Here is a 16,894-nt window from a genome sequence, read left to right as displayed (position 1 = left end):
TTTGAAAAAAAACATTTTTTTACTACTAATACTGTGGGCAGTTAAGCAGCGAAGGCGTCAAGATTGGGGGAAACTAAACCCAATTCCCTGTTAAGACAACATGTAAGACTAAAATTGTGTGTGTAGTGTGACCAGTATGACCTGGCCTTATACACCTAATATGTTTCTGGCCTTTTTTTTTTGTATTGTCTTAATGCCATCCATTGACTGTAGTGTGTCTTCCTTTGTGTAGGGCGCAGGGTGTTCACATGACGTCCAAACCGGAGCAGCTCTCCAACACTTCTGTAAGCGATGGCTCCACGGTCATCACCGGCTCCACTGTGGACAACACTTCAGCCTCCAAGGTTTGTTTCCGTTCTTTTTTTTGGAAACTTCTTTTCTGAACAGAAAAATGTTTTTATTCTCTGTTACTTTGTAAGCGTTCCAACAGATTTTCACATTAGTTACTTAAAAAACAGTTTTTACCCAGAAACGTTATTTCTTTTCTTTGCCAAATTGACTTCCTGTGCCTAAAGCTTACACTTGTGTGAATTTATGAATTCAGTGGACATACTTTGATTAAGATAAGTCATCAGGTCATTCTGAGCACGTTTTGGTTTACTTTTATGGAACCGGTCCAGGAATTACAGCTCGTGCTTCCAACTTTTCTCACATACACATTTAAAGATGGAGGTCTGCATTGGTGTGACATTTTCTCTTGCACGTCAACAGGTGTCCAGGTACAAATATTGAAACTTTGATTTTTACCTGTAGTGCGTAGGTGTCAGAACATCCTTCAAAATGCTCCATTTCCCTTTCAAAGTGCTCTAGCTCATTCCCTCTATCATCAAACAGCAGCAAAACAGCCCAAGGTTTTCATTCTGATGAGAACAACTCTTAACAAAAGGATCTTGTCTCAGAGGAAAGATGAATCATCCATATCCCCTCTGTGTGTAGTGCATCACCACCATAAAATGAATCCACAGTTTGAATAAGTCATATTCATTCTACTTCTGATGAAACATCAAAGGGTGCACTGAGACACAAATCCTTCCTTTTCCCCTATGAGTTATGTGCCACAATCCTCCTTTAAGCCCTTTTCTCCTCTGTTGCTGGATGCATGTTTGGTGATATTGTGTACCTAACAGCCTGCACCACTTCTTTTGAGATAATTAAAGCTGCTTGCATATAAAGGTTTCTGTTGGGCTTCTAGTTACATGAGAAGAGCTATCGTGCCTTTAATTGCCTCATCAATTCTTTGCCCCTCTGCTTAATAGTCCCAGCTTTGTTTCTTTAAGTATTCAAAATAAAATAATGCCCAAAATGTGATCAATCTTCTTAAAAAATGATTTGGTAATGTTGTAATCTTTTACTTCAGAAATATCTTCATTTGATTGGATTTAAACAGCAACATTTTTTTATTAGGGCAAAGGGAATGAAGGATAGCAGATGTAAAGTTTAGTTGAGCGTTTGTTCAAAAAGTCAAAGTCTACACCCAAAGGGCTGTTGGTGGGGAGTAAGCTTGCACTGATCTCTCCCGCTAGTTTACAGCCCCTTACAACCCCAGCTAACATTAGCTGTGCAACAATATTGGAGCTATCCAGTGATACAGTTTTCAGCCAGATGCCAGCTTAGACGAGAAAAACAAAGACGTGCATGGATCTATTTAATTATAAGTCGATGGATCAGAATAAAGCGGAACAGGGAGCTTGTGACCCATTGGTTGTAGTTTGTATGTACCAACTTAAGGCTCTTTCAAACCCTATTTTTTGTCTACTCCTAATTCACAACAATTTGAATCAAGAAATACTCTGTAGTACATTTGTAATCTTAATTTTCTTTCCAAATAATAATAGATACATTCTTTGACCCATCCCCTGGGAGAGTGGTGAGCTGCAGCCGAACCGTGCACCCAGTTCTATTGTTTATTCCCCTCCGGGAATCGCACCCTGTATTCCTGGGTGGCAGCCTTCCACCATACCAACTGAGCTACACAGCTGTCCACCAACATCAGAAAAATGCTAAAAGAACATGATAAAAAACACCAAAAGTACCATTTTAATCAATTGAAGTGCCTTCCATTGGTCCAGTTGTCTTGCTGAGGAAATGAGCTTTACTTGAAAAATCTCATTAAGCAGTGCGGGAATTGATTCAGACAAGGTCAATTTCTATTTCATTAAACCTATAATCAGACCTTATATAGAAAAATCTAAATTTACAGTTAACCAATTTCCCAGTTGTGGAATCAATAAGTTATTTTCTATCCTAATATTACCTCTTGAGACATGAGCCAGAAACAAGTTATTTCAGTTTGTTTACAATTTTAGTTTTCAGTTTTAATTTAGTGTCCTCCCCTATATACATAGAACATCAAATTAAGTATTAACTATCATGCATTTGTGTTTGTTCATTTAGTTCATTTGGCCCTGGATCAGATTTTAATACAGAGACAGTTCTGTGTTTCCTAATGGGACTCCATCTGTATGAGATACCTGAAAGGATGCTCTTGTTTGATTGCTTGATGTTGTCGGATAATTCTGGCTCACTGGGGAATTGAACTGGCAGCCTTTCAGGTCTCAGAGTGGCCTCCCCCAGCTTTTAGCTTGTTTCAATGTGTGCCCCTTCCATTATGAGTAGCTTTTCTTTTAACTCTCAGTCACTCACCTACAAGACGGAGTGCTACTGTGCAGCAGGGACCACGGTCCGTTCCACAAAATTACCCACGGCCTAAAAATAGACCACTGCACTACACACACTCGGATTCACAAATACATAACTTTGTATTTGCAGATGCGAGACACCAACACGACAGCATTGGAGTCCCTCTGTGTATTGTCATCGTGCTTGGCCAGCCAGCCTCTTGCTAATTAGCGTGTTTGCTTGCTGTCCCCAGCTGTGGAATCTTTCTTGCGCTGTTGACAGACATCCCCACTCAAGCAACCATCACAACACATTTTGTTATATATTTGTGAGGGGTGTGCCTGTGAGGGTGTGGGTAATGAGATTTCATGAATAAATGCACGCTGCATTGGTATTTGGTGGCACATACTGCATCTATTTCTCTTATATCATTGAACTAGTTGTCCAAAAGGAATAAACATAGTTCTAGCTTCAAAAAATTACAGTCCTTGTTTGCTATTTACATTTTTAGTCCTTCTTTTTTGTTTACTTGCATTGTGAAAACATTATTGACTAATTATACATTTGGTTGTTCTGCTTGCCAACACAAGCAAGCTTTATTTCATGATCACTCGGTTCTCAAGAGTACATTGTCCCGTTGCTATAGCGCGATTCCTCTTTCCCAGTCTAGTTGTTTGTAATTTTGCATCCTCTTTTTTTTTAAAACTGCGCAGTGTGTCCTGCATCCTGGTTGGCTGTAGAGCTTGTCAATCAATTTTCTCTGTGCTGTGTCTCCTGTACAGAATACGTTCTGGTTGCCACCTTTTACATAAATCTTCGATCCTGATCAGATTTTTTTCATTCTATAATACTGGACTGAAAGTGTGAAAATGTTCATGTCTGTTTGAGAAAAGTGTATAAACTATCTAGTGATGGGTTTTACAGCCTTAAATAATCTACATACTTTTTGGATTTCACCCATTGTCGGTTATTTTTCCAACGTAACCCCTGCGATAAACGAGGGACTCTGTATTGGAAAACCATTTGAAAACCAGAAATATTATCTGAATTGAATGGGCCTTTATACGTCATCTATTCTTAGAAAAAGCAGAGTATACCTGTCAAAGATTTAAGGGCTTTGTTTAAAGGGGCAATGTCATTCTATGTAATCATAACTTTAGATACTTGTGCACACCAATAATTTTTGTTTGGTTGGAAACTTTAGTAAATGTTCCTCTTGCCATTCAGTGTTCATTTAGTTAATTTTCTTGTGAACTGGCTGTCTTCCAGAAGGAGACAATTGACTGGATTTTTTGTTGTTCTTCAAAAGGTGTTCAAACCAATCATTTTAGGAGTTAGAGATGAACAACTGTTCTTGACCTTCAGATCGTGTATATTGTAAATATTTAACACGTTCCGCTTGTAACACATCCTGTCACCAAAACACCGTTCACTGATTCTCACTGGTGGTTTTGACAGAGTTTTCCCCCTTTTGCCCTTCCTGACACAACCCTGTATTTTATCCGGGCTGGGGACGAGCACAGGGAAACCCAGACTGGGGTCCCCTTGTGGCTACATAGCGAACCCCAGGTTTCCCGTGTGCCAGCCCTAAACCCAACCAGCCGAGCAATCCAGCTGCTATACTGTAAATACGGAACAACAGCTTTTATTAGAGCTACATGAACAGTATACCACATCGTTGTCTTGTAAAATTTGTTTAATAAAAAAAAAACACAGATTAAAAGTTGGGTCAAAACTTGACATACTGGATTCTTCCTAAGGAGAAGTGGGACTTGATCCATTTGAAAGCTTTGCCAAAAAAGATCACCAAAAATACAGTTTGACATCACACCAAAGTCTTTAATAAATGGTCACTTTTGTTTGGGTTTTTAGCTCAGAGCATTGAAAAACTGAAAAAATGAACATTCAAAAGAAAGAAGTAGATGCGACTATTTATATGCCAGTATTCTATACATAACACTCTATAACCGAAACGGGCAATAACTGTTTTTGTATAGATTAAAGAAATGTTCATGATTTGGAATTAAATCAACTCCTGGATAATGATTTCCACACCTGCATGTGCTTTTCCGTAAAGTTTTAGTGTGACTTTGGAAAGGCTCAGTTTTACCAGTGGATCTGCTAAGACCAGAATAAAAATGTTAAAAATATGTTGCCTCAGCGTTACAGCTCAAGGACCTTTGACAAAATGTAGCTTTTGTCGGTGATTGCTCTCAAGAGCAGAATCATTTAGAGAGTTTTGCCTCCGCACAATTTCAAAACTACTTTTCCTGTTTTAGAGTAAAAGTATTTTCTCCGTTCTATCCGTTCTATCCCGTACAGTCACTAGGATAGGCTCCAGCATCCCTCATGACTCTGCACAGGACTGAGCAGGATTAAAAGATGGATGGAGTCCCTCCTTTTTAAAAAAAAAAAAGGTGCTGTTGACTTTTCAAACAACTGTGTTTTATAGATTCAAAGGTTAAACTTTCACTTTTTTAGATTCATATCTCGGCTCTGTCTTTTTGACCTGAGACATGAAAACTCTTAACAGTCACTGAAATTAGAGGGAAATTGTCTATTCTCAAATAATGGCCAAAATGATCTTAAAAATTAGGTCCGAAATAGAGAAGCTCTTTTTCTAAAATGTAATAATAGTGATGATGGTCTGTTCACCTCTGTTCTCCCTGAATGATATGAAGAGGAGCCTTTTCTTTTTTTTACCACATGGAGGCCCAAACCATTGTCCTTGTCTCTTTCAGAGAACATGTTTGGGAAGGAGTTCCCAACTGGTTCCATTCTGTCACATAAATAATTTTCCAAGCAGTTTTGGATTGGGAGCCAAGCGCTAATTCAAATCAAGCAACCTCCCACACTGCTTTGTTTCTAAAAAGAAATCTGCATGTGTGAAAACTGATAAGAGACAATAACTTTGCTGCATGAAACAGTTGTTTGATAATACTAAGCAGGCCCAAAACTGGATAATGAAATTCTCTGTGTGACTATCTAAACAAAGACATTTAACTCTTTCAAAGAAGGAGACAACTACTTTGATATTGGGTTTTTGTTCCATTACCAGATTAAACCTCCCAAAAAACGATTTGCTTTTCTGTGTCGCAGGTTTCCCGTTCCAGTAGCAAGATCCACAACTTTGGAAAGAGAGAGCAGTCAATCAAGAGGAATCTTGATGTCCCGGTGGTGGTGAGAGGGTGGCTGTACAAACAAGTAAGGAACAGTTGGACATGCATTTAAACAGTTCGAGTTGTCACAATCCACCTTTTGTAGATTTATTTGGTCTTTCTGTGTTCCGTGTGGTTGGGATATACAGCATTTCCTTTAATTATAGGAATATAATTCATTAAGAAATATACAGCTGCCAATTACCGATACCAAGAAGTCAGATTAAAGAAAGCATTAACAAACAAACAGAAAAATAATCTAGATACAATGTTTTGAGCTGAAACAAAATTCGATTATAGTTTATATCACGGATGTCTTGATCTGATCAGGCAGTTTCCGATTCGATTGGTTTCTGATGTTGTCTCCCAATCAGTGATCAGATATTTATTTGTTTTAGTAAAGTTAGCAAGATATCCCATGACTCTGACTTTAGGGCACAAAAACTCTTTTATTAAACGTTTAAAACTGACAGCAAGCGTCTCTTGCTTTTTGTCTTCACTTAAACAATAACCTACAAAGGCATTTCAAAGAAAAAAGCCGCTCTCCTGCTGCAGACAGTCGGCAGTGAGGCGCTGCAATGTCATGCAAGGTCAATAAAAAATAATATTAATATAAATGAATAAATACAAAATTGTTTGTAAAAAAAACGTTGTTTCTACATTTTTATTTTGAACAATACATAGAAAACAATAAATAAAATGTTTTATATAGATTATAAATGAAAATAAATGACATCAATATATAGTTTGAAATAGAGTAGGAAGAAGTTAAAACTTTTTTAATCCCACCCCTAACAATATACCTTAAATTTATACAGTATAATCTACATCAGCACCAGCATTACATACCTTTCATTGTCATCAACATCTGCCCACATCATCATATACACACAAAAATCTACACACAGACACATACATGTTTACAGACATCCCAGATTTACCATGCGTATACTTTCCCTGTCCATAATTCTTTCCAATCTGACTTCATAATCTCTCATAAACAACCAAAACTAACAAATGTTTACATTGATGGGATGCAGTCATGAAAACTCATCCTCTTATTCGTTCTAAAACAGCGATTTTGGAAGAAAATCCTTGCTTTTCATTCTTAAAGGAGATGTGAATCACATTTGATCAAAACTGTTCAATAGCTCTGAAAATACTAAAGCTAAGTCACCAAAGTTTCTCAGCTGACTAATATTACTTATTACCTTACTGTTGCACTGCAAAAAAGATTTTAGGAGAAAATCACTTCTATTTTAAAGAATTTTTCATGTAAACATGGATCATAATTAATCAAAAAGACTCATGGTTCTAAAGGAACTAATGCTACGCTTTCTCACATGACACATTTTCACCTATTTTTACTAGTTAATAGAAGGTTTTTCTAGTTGCACTTTTTACTTGATTATTTAAGCTACTTCAAAGTTTTAAAAGAAGGTTTATGGAATAAAAATCAAGACCAACCTGAATGGGGTTATTCCCTTTTTTCCTGTTTTTTTAAGTTTTTCAATAGTCTCAGATCGAGACTCAGTATCAGTAGATACTCAAAATCAAATGACCTGTTCTGGATCTGGACTCCTGTTATTGCAAAAGCCGATACATCATTACTTAGATGCAGTTCTTGGAAATCCTAGTGATTTATAGAGATGACAACAACTAAACCACAACTATACAATGAAACCACATAAAGCACCAGTTACTGGAGCAAACCCTCATAGTTTCGGGCTTGGTGTGCTTTAGGGAGGAGGTGAAAAGCGTTCACCATCAGCTGCTACGTTGCACTCTCCTTTTTTAAAGCAATTCTTGTCAAGTTTTTGAATGAATTCAATGTAATCAACAGACTGAACTCATGGTTTTTTTAAACCGTTGAATGGAAGCCGTTTATTTAAATTCAAGAAAAAACCTAATAATACCCGAAAAATAAGCTAATCGCTATCAAAAACGCATTTCAGCATTAAGAGTGAATGTAAATATACAGCAGACAAAAATACAGATATTCAGCTGCCATTAGAAATGTCGTCATCAAAATGCAAAGATTTTCATATTTACATAATGATTTCTCATCCCAGCTGCTTTATGTGGCTTTAATCTTCCCGCTTAATTTCCTTAAGCAGTTTTTTTTTTTTTTAAACTCCTCCTAATTTACCTTGCTTTGATAATGTAGGGCACCTGCTGTTGATCACACAAGGGTGTTGGAGAATGCGTTTATTTTTTTTTTTTGGCATACCTAAAATAGCTGCCGTTGGCGCAGTCCCACTGAAGGGTTTCTCTTTGCCTGTGCAGGACCAACAGAGAGTGTGGTGTGTGTGTGTGTGTGTGTGTGAGAGAGAGCTCCTGGTAATCAGATTACACACAGATGACACAGACAGAATTACACAATTACACACTACATTTTAATTACAAACTTTTTTTTAAAATCCATTCAGAGTTAAAACTGTCACACACCTGCAACTGCAAACACAGATCGCCATTAATTAAATGGAGAGTTCATTTTACCCACATATGGTACATACCTGTTTGTATTTCAGTGCGTCTCCAGCCAAAGGATAAGCCCATAAAACAGTTTTTCAGGGGGGGTTTGATCCCTCGTCTGCTATTTAAAGATCCCATTTTCTGCCATGAAACATAAAACAGGCAGTAAAGGAGAGGTGACAGGCACAGGCAGCAGCAAACGACTACAAAGTGATTTGTCTGTTCTCCTTCTTACCTCATTATCTCAGCTTTTGTCCCCGCATCTCTTCTCTTTTGATAATTTTACATCCTTGGTTGTATCTGCAGGCTCCTACTGTGCCTTTTTCCATTCTATTAGCATCATCTCCCTTCCTCCTGAAGATCTTTGCCCAAAGTTGTCCTGTTTTGTATAATGGTTCTGATTTATGTACACTGACTCAACTAACACTGTCTGCCGTTGTTTCCCTTTGCAGGACAGCTCTGGGATGCGTCTTTGGAAGAGGAAGTGGTTTGTTTTGGCTGACTTCTGTCTGTTCTACTATAAAGGTGAGTTTTTGCATATTGCTGACTCCACTTGTTTTCTGTATTAGTAATTTTTTGGGTTTGTTGTTTTAGCAGCCATCATGAAAGGTCATCCAATCAACGTTTGGCTGTATTAGCTGAACAGCAGATTATAAACACACTCCACACTACAAATGGTCCGTAAAAAGCTTTTTAAGTGAAAACAAATACAAGGTCAACATGTTGCTGGAGCCTATCCCAGCTACTGCTGGGCGAAGCCATGGTACACTCTGGACAAGTTACCATTGTGTCGTAGGGCCACACAATTTTATTTTTTATATTTCACCTTTATTTAACCAGGATAAAAAACTCATTGAGATTAAAAATCTCTTTTGCAAGAGCGTCCTAGCCAAGAGGCAGCAGCACAACAATAACACACAACCCTTATATACACTCACACTCAATCATAAAAGACAGTTTTAAATAAAGCATTTAAATTTTGAAAGCTTTGTCTCAATAACATACACACCAATTTAAAATCATCAATTACCCTACAAAACATGTTTTTTTTTGGAGTAAACCAGAGTTCCCAGAGAAAAACCACACATGCACAAGGAGAACATGCAAACTGACAGGATCCAGCCACTATTTCAACCAAGTGTGCTAACCACTACACCACCATGCAGCCCATTACTAGAGATTTAGTATTTCAGTCACGCCCACATTAGAACAAAATTTGATCCGTGTAAAGGAAGAATGTAAATCTGAACAATTTCAAAACCTTCAAACAATGCATACATCTCAGATTATTTCATTTAGTTTCAAAAATTAATTTTAAAGTAAGGAATGTTGAACAATAAAGGACAAATCTAGGTGCATTGTTGTTGTTTGTGTCTGTTTTTGTAAGCACTCTATCACACATTGAATGATTGATGTGGTATCCAGAAAGTAGGTCAAACTGCGCTGAAGATGCTCCTGCTGCAGGGACGACCATGCATGAAGCTCCAAATCCAGTTTAATTCAACATGAATGCAGATTGGAGCTTGAGGCTCACCTTCTGTATGTCTGTACCTGATTAGTCTTCTTTTTATTCTCATTAAAGCTTCAACCATCACTGCATTTCTGACAGTAAATTAAACATTTCCACAGTTCAACAACCTTCACTTTCACAACCCCATTTCCTCTTGTCAGCTGTTGTGCTGGTTTCAATTTCGCCCAAAAATGAAGGTGCGATATGCCATCTATAATCCTAATGAATATTTATAATAAATTTATTTGTCTGCTTCTAAAAAAAAATAGGTGTAAATAAAAGTATGCATTTGGCTTTTTTATGCTCTGAAAATCTTCAGCAAAAAGTCCAAACATTTGAAAATGTAGAAGGCTTTAGAATCATCACGTGAAATCATTCTCATTCACTAAAGTCGTTGAATTTAAAGCTAAAATGTAGCAGGAGAACTCAAGATTAAAAGCCAAAAATTCAAACATTGCCAACAAAGCTCAGAAGTGGAAGCTGGAGTCTGACTGTGAAGCTGACAAATCAGGTGGTAAATCAGTCTGGGTCAGGCAACAGTCAGATCTTTCTTGGGGAATTTCAGCTGGAAATCATGAATAAAATGACGAGCACTCACTCTCATGACACACTCCATCACCACTGGGCTTTAAAACCATCACTGCTTGACATAATCTGGCTCTCCACCCCTCCACTTTTCATCTCCATATTTTTAACACAGCCTTTGGGAGGTGCTCAGCTGCCGGCTCATCTTCCCAGGAGGGTGCAATCAATGCTCTGCCATTTCATTTTTCCATTTGTTTTTTAGTTCAAAGGTTTCTCTTTTCAACATAGGAAACACTTGATCTTTCCCCAGCAGCACTCTTCTTCCCCTCTAATCTATTGTTTTTGTCCAGACAACAATAGTCCTGTTTTCTCTGTTTTCATGTGCTGGACGTGACTTGTCCAGCTGTGTAGGTCAGGCTGCGCTTGGTTGTTATCCACATTTTTGTCTACCTTTAAAAGAAAAGCATCAAATTAACAGATAAACATAATAAATGTGCACAAAATTAGACAGTATTTACCATTTATTTCAATAATAGGGAGGAGTAGCATTTCAATTGATCATATCAATTATATTTCAACAATAAATGGTCTATTTTGTCCAATTCTGGGGATATTTGAGTACTACAAAGGATAAAAACTTGACATATTTTACAACATTGTTTAAAAATTAAAGTAAAGACAAACAACAACTCGTACAAAAACCCCTCTGATCATCTTTTAATCCTTTTTAAATTGTACATTTCCGGTGATTTTTAAATATGATTGTGTCGTTTTCTAGAACAGTTTCTGCAGAACAGCAATACTTTATTAGAAATTCGCCTCTAAGTTGTAGGAGGGACAGTTGTTGCAGAACAACCCCCTCCCCCGTTCCCGTCACCCACTAGTTACAACTCACCATTTACATGCTCACCTGCTAGCTTACAGCCCCTCACACCCCCCACCTAATATGATCAGGATTTTGAAATTGTATGATAATGAAAAGATGGATATTAATTTTTTTACATCATGTATAAACCTATAGGAATCAAATTTACAGTTCAGTGTACAAGTATAAGTAAATCTAAAGGAGCTGACTTAAATCACAGTGTATAAACTCTGAAATGTTTCACAAATGCTTACAACGTGTGTTTTTTTTAAAAAGACTCTGTTATTAAACTAAATTCTATTATCTGCGATTTATTTACAACTATTTGCATTCACATCACTGTCTTCAGTTAGTGAGGCCTGTATTTCGGTCAGGGATATGACTTGCTGAAAGCGTCTGCTCCCTTTAGGGGGCGCCACAGCAATGATCTGCATCCATTTAACAGATGAACTTTCTGGAATCTGGATTGAAATGATTTCAGCAATTATACTGTGAAGAATAATCGATGAATAGACCTCTCGTTGTAATAACCTTCTCCATCTGGGAAATCTGCACAATGTTGCCTCTAATTAACATTCATTCAGACGACAGTATTTAAATTCCTCTTTCCGCTCGAGAGAGAATCTGTTTATAAAACTATGCATCCTCACTGCACATAAATGAGCATCATAGATTCTCACTCTCTTCTGTTTTCCTTGTCTGACAAATTTGCCTTGAGGGGGCTAAGCAGATGACACCTTGCGTTCTCAGTATCACTTGGAACATGCCTTCGTCCTTCCTCTGACCCCCTCCTTGTAAATACTTTACAATGTGCTGATTGTATGTAATTGAACCCCTTTTTTCATGACCAGGGCTGCGTGATGTGTTTAAAATGACATGAGTGTGTGCGAGTGAGGCCAGATAAAAAGACCTCGCCGTCTCACCAAGCATGCAGAGAATGTCTCCTCCAAGGGCCCTTGTATTATTTTTAACCAATTACATCTGTAATCCACAGCCCTGTCTTATCGGCTCTCAGCCAAACACTCAGAACCATGGACAGATGCCACGGACACACACTTTTTAAATCATTAAGCTACGTACACACCGGACATGTGACACTTCTTTTACTTTTTAAAAATGTTGAAGCGCTAAATTCTCCAGCCTTTCTCTTTTACAATTCTATTCCAATATATGAAAGACTTGGGGTCAGATAATTGGACATTGCCGCACCAAAAGGCATCAAGCCACCAGTGACACTGGGATTCCAGAGGGGTCATTTACTGTTTGGCATCACACGTTGGTACGAGTGACGGCATGCGTGTGCGTGTTTGTGTGTGTGTGTGTGTGTTTCTGGATCAGTGTTATGATATGGGTGGCAGGCAGGAATGAATATTAGTGGGTGATGAGTGATATTTATTCTATTGCCCCTCTCCTCCCTCCATATCTCTCTTTCATACTTTCCTCGCCCCTTTTATCTACTTTGTCCCCCCACCCCCCCTGTTACTCTCCCTTTCCCTCTCCCCCTCCCCAGACAGCAGAGAGGAAGCGGTCCTGGGCAGTATTCCTCTGCCCAGCTATGTCATTTCACCCGTGGGTCCCGAGGATCACATCAGCCGCAAGTATGCCTTCAAGGTACGTTTTGCTTCGCTCTAAAGACTCTGTCTGGGATTCATTGTCATCTGCTTTTTGGGGTCTGTAGATTTTGAAATCTCTTTTGGCCTAAAGAGACAAGACGAGCAAGCATAGTGTTATAATACATAAATGTATCATCAGATGTGTTTTTCTAATTGCACAGCACTGAAATCAGCTTTAAGCCAAGAAAAAAAAAGAAAAACTGCAGAAAATTATAAAGAAATGCATATTTCTGCTTAACTATCAAATCCCTGCCTGAAGATGTGTCATGTTTACTATATTTTAACTTGCTGAAGGTGATGAAGGGTTTTAGTCCCACAGGAGCCACTTGAGATAAAACATATACACTTCATGCTATATAAAGCAGAACAGTTTCCACTGAGTGGTTTGTATCATTACTGACAGTGAACCACATATGATATAAATAAATGCTCTTTTTCTTTTACTGGGAGAAACCATGCAACACCTGCAGCATGTTTAACCAGCACATGTAGAAATATGTTAAAAAATCTTTCCAAAAGATTTAATTATGAATTTCATATTGTGGTTTTTCATTTGATTTGACATTTCTAGAAGTTAGAAATTTAAAAAATATCGTTTTAGGTGACATTTTTAAAGTCAAAAGGTATTTCAACTTGTTTGGGATCAAGCTCAATTAAATTATAGATACACTTTAAACAATTGGGGAGTGTTGTTTGATTGACAGCTAAAGGAGGAGATTTTCCTTCCATGAAGTGCTCCTCATTGCAGGACTCACCACCTGCTGCATTAAGGTCTATTATTGGTGATGGACTTTCAGTGACTGTATAGAGACAAACAAGCCTCACTGGAATAGCACAAAGGTCCTCCACTTCCTGAAGCACATGTTTGTATTTTAAGTCCAACACATGTAAAGTTAAGCTGCGGTTTTTTTAGCCTTTTACTGTAGAAGTCAGCCTGTGCATTCCAAACCAGTTCATCAATTCAAATTGCTGATTTTTAAAAATGAATTGCAGAGAAAATGAATATTTTTAGCATAAAAGGTCATAAGGTCACACAAACAGCTTCCTGAGCATGCCTTTTTTATCTTCCATACCCCGCAGCACAATTCCCATCCTGATCTTACCTCTGCTTACAATTTGTTTCTCATAAAAATACTTTAAAGTTCGAAAATAATAAATTCTGTCTTTTGAAATTACTAAAATGAGTTTAATCGTAATATCATTGATATATAAAACCCTGGTGTCTCTAATCTAACATCTCTGTAAGTTCATAAACACAATAGAATTTCAGACAAAGTGAGCAACAAACTCAGTTTATCGTCTGGGTATTTAGATCACTTAGATATATTGTCTTTTTTTAGGTTTTTACTCACAACATCAATGATGTTGATCATAGTTTTTCTGTAAAGTTCTTAGTTATTTCCTTTACAGTAGTGAAGAAGTCACGCAGGGTTTAAGAGGGATGAGTGATGGGACATTACAGCTCACCTCCTGTTAGCATCCCTCTGGTTTTTACTCCTTTACAGCTTTGCTCAGATGCTGGTGTTTGTCTATTTTTCCCCCAGAAATGTATTTAACAGGATGGGCTTTTCTGAGTAAACACAATGGATATTTAAAAGTTCATTAATGACCAAATTCAAATTTAAAAGCGACAAGAAGACCACTGTCCTCTTTAAAGTTTAGGGGACAAACCTTAGAGTCTATAGGGAGACTTTAGAAAAATAGCATGAACCATATTCTTGATGGATTTGGGTAAAACAGGAATCGTTTTCTTCCATCCACTTGTTTTTTTCTTTTTAATTTGCAATAAGACGTTATTGCTCTTCACCTCACCTTAAACTGTTTCGATGTGTTGACTAATCTCTATGTGTGTCCAATTTCAGGGGCTGCACAATAGTCTTCCATAAGAACAAAGCAAATTAAAACCTGGACAATCAATCTTATGGGCAGGATAGGAAGACAACATTCAACTTTTGATGTTTGTATAAAAAAACTTTTTTTTTGGAGGATGCTGGGATGGTGCAGCCCCTGAAATGGACAGTAAACCATGCAAAAGAGCGTTATGTGTCAACTGTTGCTCATTAACTGTATATGAGAACTGGACAGAGTGAGTGTGACATCACACATAGAAAATGACCATGTGGCTCCAACAATATGACATTAATTCAGTGGCAATTTCTTACATGATACCGTCACTGTCAGTAAGCAATGATGGGTCAGGATTGGTCTAAGTCAACTTTTCTATGGCAACCGCTGTTGCCAATTAGTAGTGAGCTTGTTGAAAGTTCACACCCCTACTACTGAAAGCTGGCTCGAGTACTTTCACCTCAGATATGTCCATTTATAACTTGAATAACCTGCAATAAAGAAAAAAAAATCTTTGAAAAAAAGTGGGTTTGGCAAGAACATGTTAAAAAAGACGGTGAGCAAGACGAGTGAAATGACTGAGGAATAGCTGTTTAATTCTCCGTAAAGGTCTATGGGATTTTGACTTCTTGGAGCCGGCGGGTACTTCCTGTTTGAACGCTAGTAGGGAGTGGTCACTCAGTCCAGTTTTCATATACAGACAATGCTATTGCTTGATAAAGTAGTCATGGTTTTTTTTCCTACTTAATTTTTTTTATTTCATGGAACAGCTTTAAGGAATCTAAAACCCCGTTTTTGTCTTTTAACTTTTTTTTATAATTCTGCCATTGTTGCAGTGATTATGGGGGTGTACTCCCAAATGTGGTCAATACGTTATGATATCACTGGCTGCTTGGTGTTGTTACAATGGACCGCCAGCAGAATTCTTTCAGATTCTGTCCGACTTTAACCCAAACCATTAGGAAATGTTGTTTTCTGTTGTGGTGGAAAAAGAATACTTAATTCCTCAAAGTTTCTTTATCTCTAAAATTGACTCCTGCTCGACTAAAAATGAGGCTCTGCTCTGCATTCAAGACAGCTTAAAATCCAGTTTCCCAAAAGGTCTTCAAGGTTATAACCTGGGAACTGAAACTGAAACTGATCTGACCATAAATACTGTGATCACCATCATTCCGCCTCTTGGTGATGTTTCGGAGTCGACATGCAGCTCTTTTCCAGAGCTGTACAGGTTCAGGTTACATTTGTGGTATTTAGGGCACTTCGAAGCACATTTGGCTGTGTTGATCATGATGACATGACAGGTCCCGGTGCAGCTCTGCCTGAGGGCTGAAAGATCGTGCACAGAATCCCTGAAGGCTCTTTACGGTATGATGAGATCAGAGCACAGGTTCTTTTTTTGGGAAAACCAAATTGATACATAACAAACTTTCATCTCCTAATAAATCATGGAAAAACAAAAAGCAACATGTTTTTTTCATCTATATTTACTCACATTTTTAACTCCTTCCCAATTTTCCTGGAAAAGAGTGTTTCAGATCTTAAACCCTTAACCTCCTACCCTATACCCACACCTTCCATATTTACCAAAGCCTCTTCCCTCTCTTGTTCCCATTGGCTGGCTGCCTGACTGGGACTTCCCTCCCTCCTCATGAGTGTGTCTCTCCGGCCAGTGAAAGCCCATAAATAGGTACTCTACGCTCTCATGTGCTCCTTATATAACCTTCTTTATCCTTTCGTGCCTGCTGTTGGTGTGTGCCTATTTGTTTCAATCAAAGCGACAGCATCCCATTCCAGTGCATTTTTGTGTCATTTTCTCATGTCTTGAGAAGAATTTATGAAGCTGGCTGAAGTTTTTTTTATTGTCATTTACTTGTTTTTTATTTTATTTTTTTTATTCCATGCTTATGCATATTCCTGCCTGTCAATTCTGCTTTGCTAGCATGCTTTTGTTTTGTTAAATTGGGGAAACGCTTTTTAGGAGCTATGTAAGCTTGGCTATCCCTCTTCTACTTTTCCACTAATCAAAACTAAAATGTTATTGTTTTAAATCTCCTTATGCCATATTAAATCTTACTATGCAAACTAACAAGCCAACTTAATGTTGATTTTTATCAAATCTTTTTTTAAAAGCTGATATTTAATGAAAAATAAAATAAGTAGATGCATCCCTGTTGGATTTTGTTTGGATTTATTGCTTTCCCAAAGACAAGATTCCATTTTTGAGTTTATATCAGGCTTTTGCAGCACAGAGAAGCCCTTTATCTGGAGCTTTGTAGTGCTGTGG

The 16,894-nt window shown here is 37.8% G+C and overlaps 1 protein-coding gene across 9 annotated transcripts in view; it reads left to right on the top strand.

Moving 5' to 3' along the window:
* The window catches only part of plekha7 (pleckstrin homology domain containing A7), a 138,411-nt gene that overhangs the window by 89,222 nt on the left and 32,295 nt on the right, over window positions 1-16,894 (top strand). For all 9 annotated transcript variants that reach the window (XM_011475780.3, XM_011475778.3, XM_011475777.3 and 6 more), the window contains 4 exons: window positions 233-344; window positions 5,719-5,823; window positions 8,705-8,777; window positions 12,663-12,763. In XM_011475780.3, coding sequence (XP_011474082.1) covers window positions 233-344; window positions 5,719-5,823; window positions 8,705-8,777; window positions 12,663-12,763 — 391 coding nt within the window. The remainder of the gene's footprint in view (window positions 1-232; window positions 345-5,718; window positions 5,824-8,704; window positions 8,778-12,662; window positions 12,764-16,894) is intronic.

Source organism: Oryzias latipes, chromosome 6, assembly GCF_002234675.1.
Source record: "Oryzias latipes chromosome 6, ASM223467v1".
NCBI classification, from domain to species: domain Eukaryota; kingdom Metazoa; phylum Chordata; class Actinopteri; order Beloniformes; family Adrianichthyidae; genus Oryzias; species Oryzias latipes.
The sequence above is the reverse complement of the archived record's forward strand: the minus strand, read 5'-3'. Positions and strand labels throughout refer to the sequence as shown.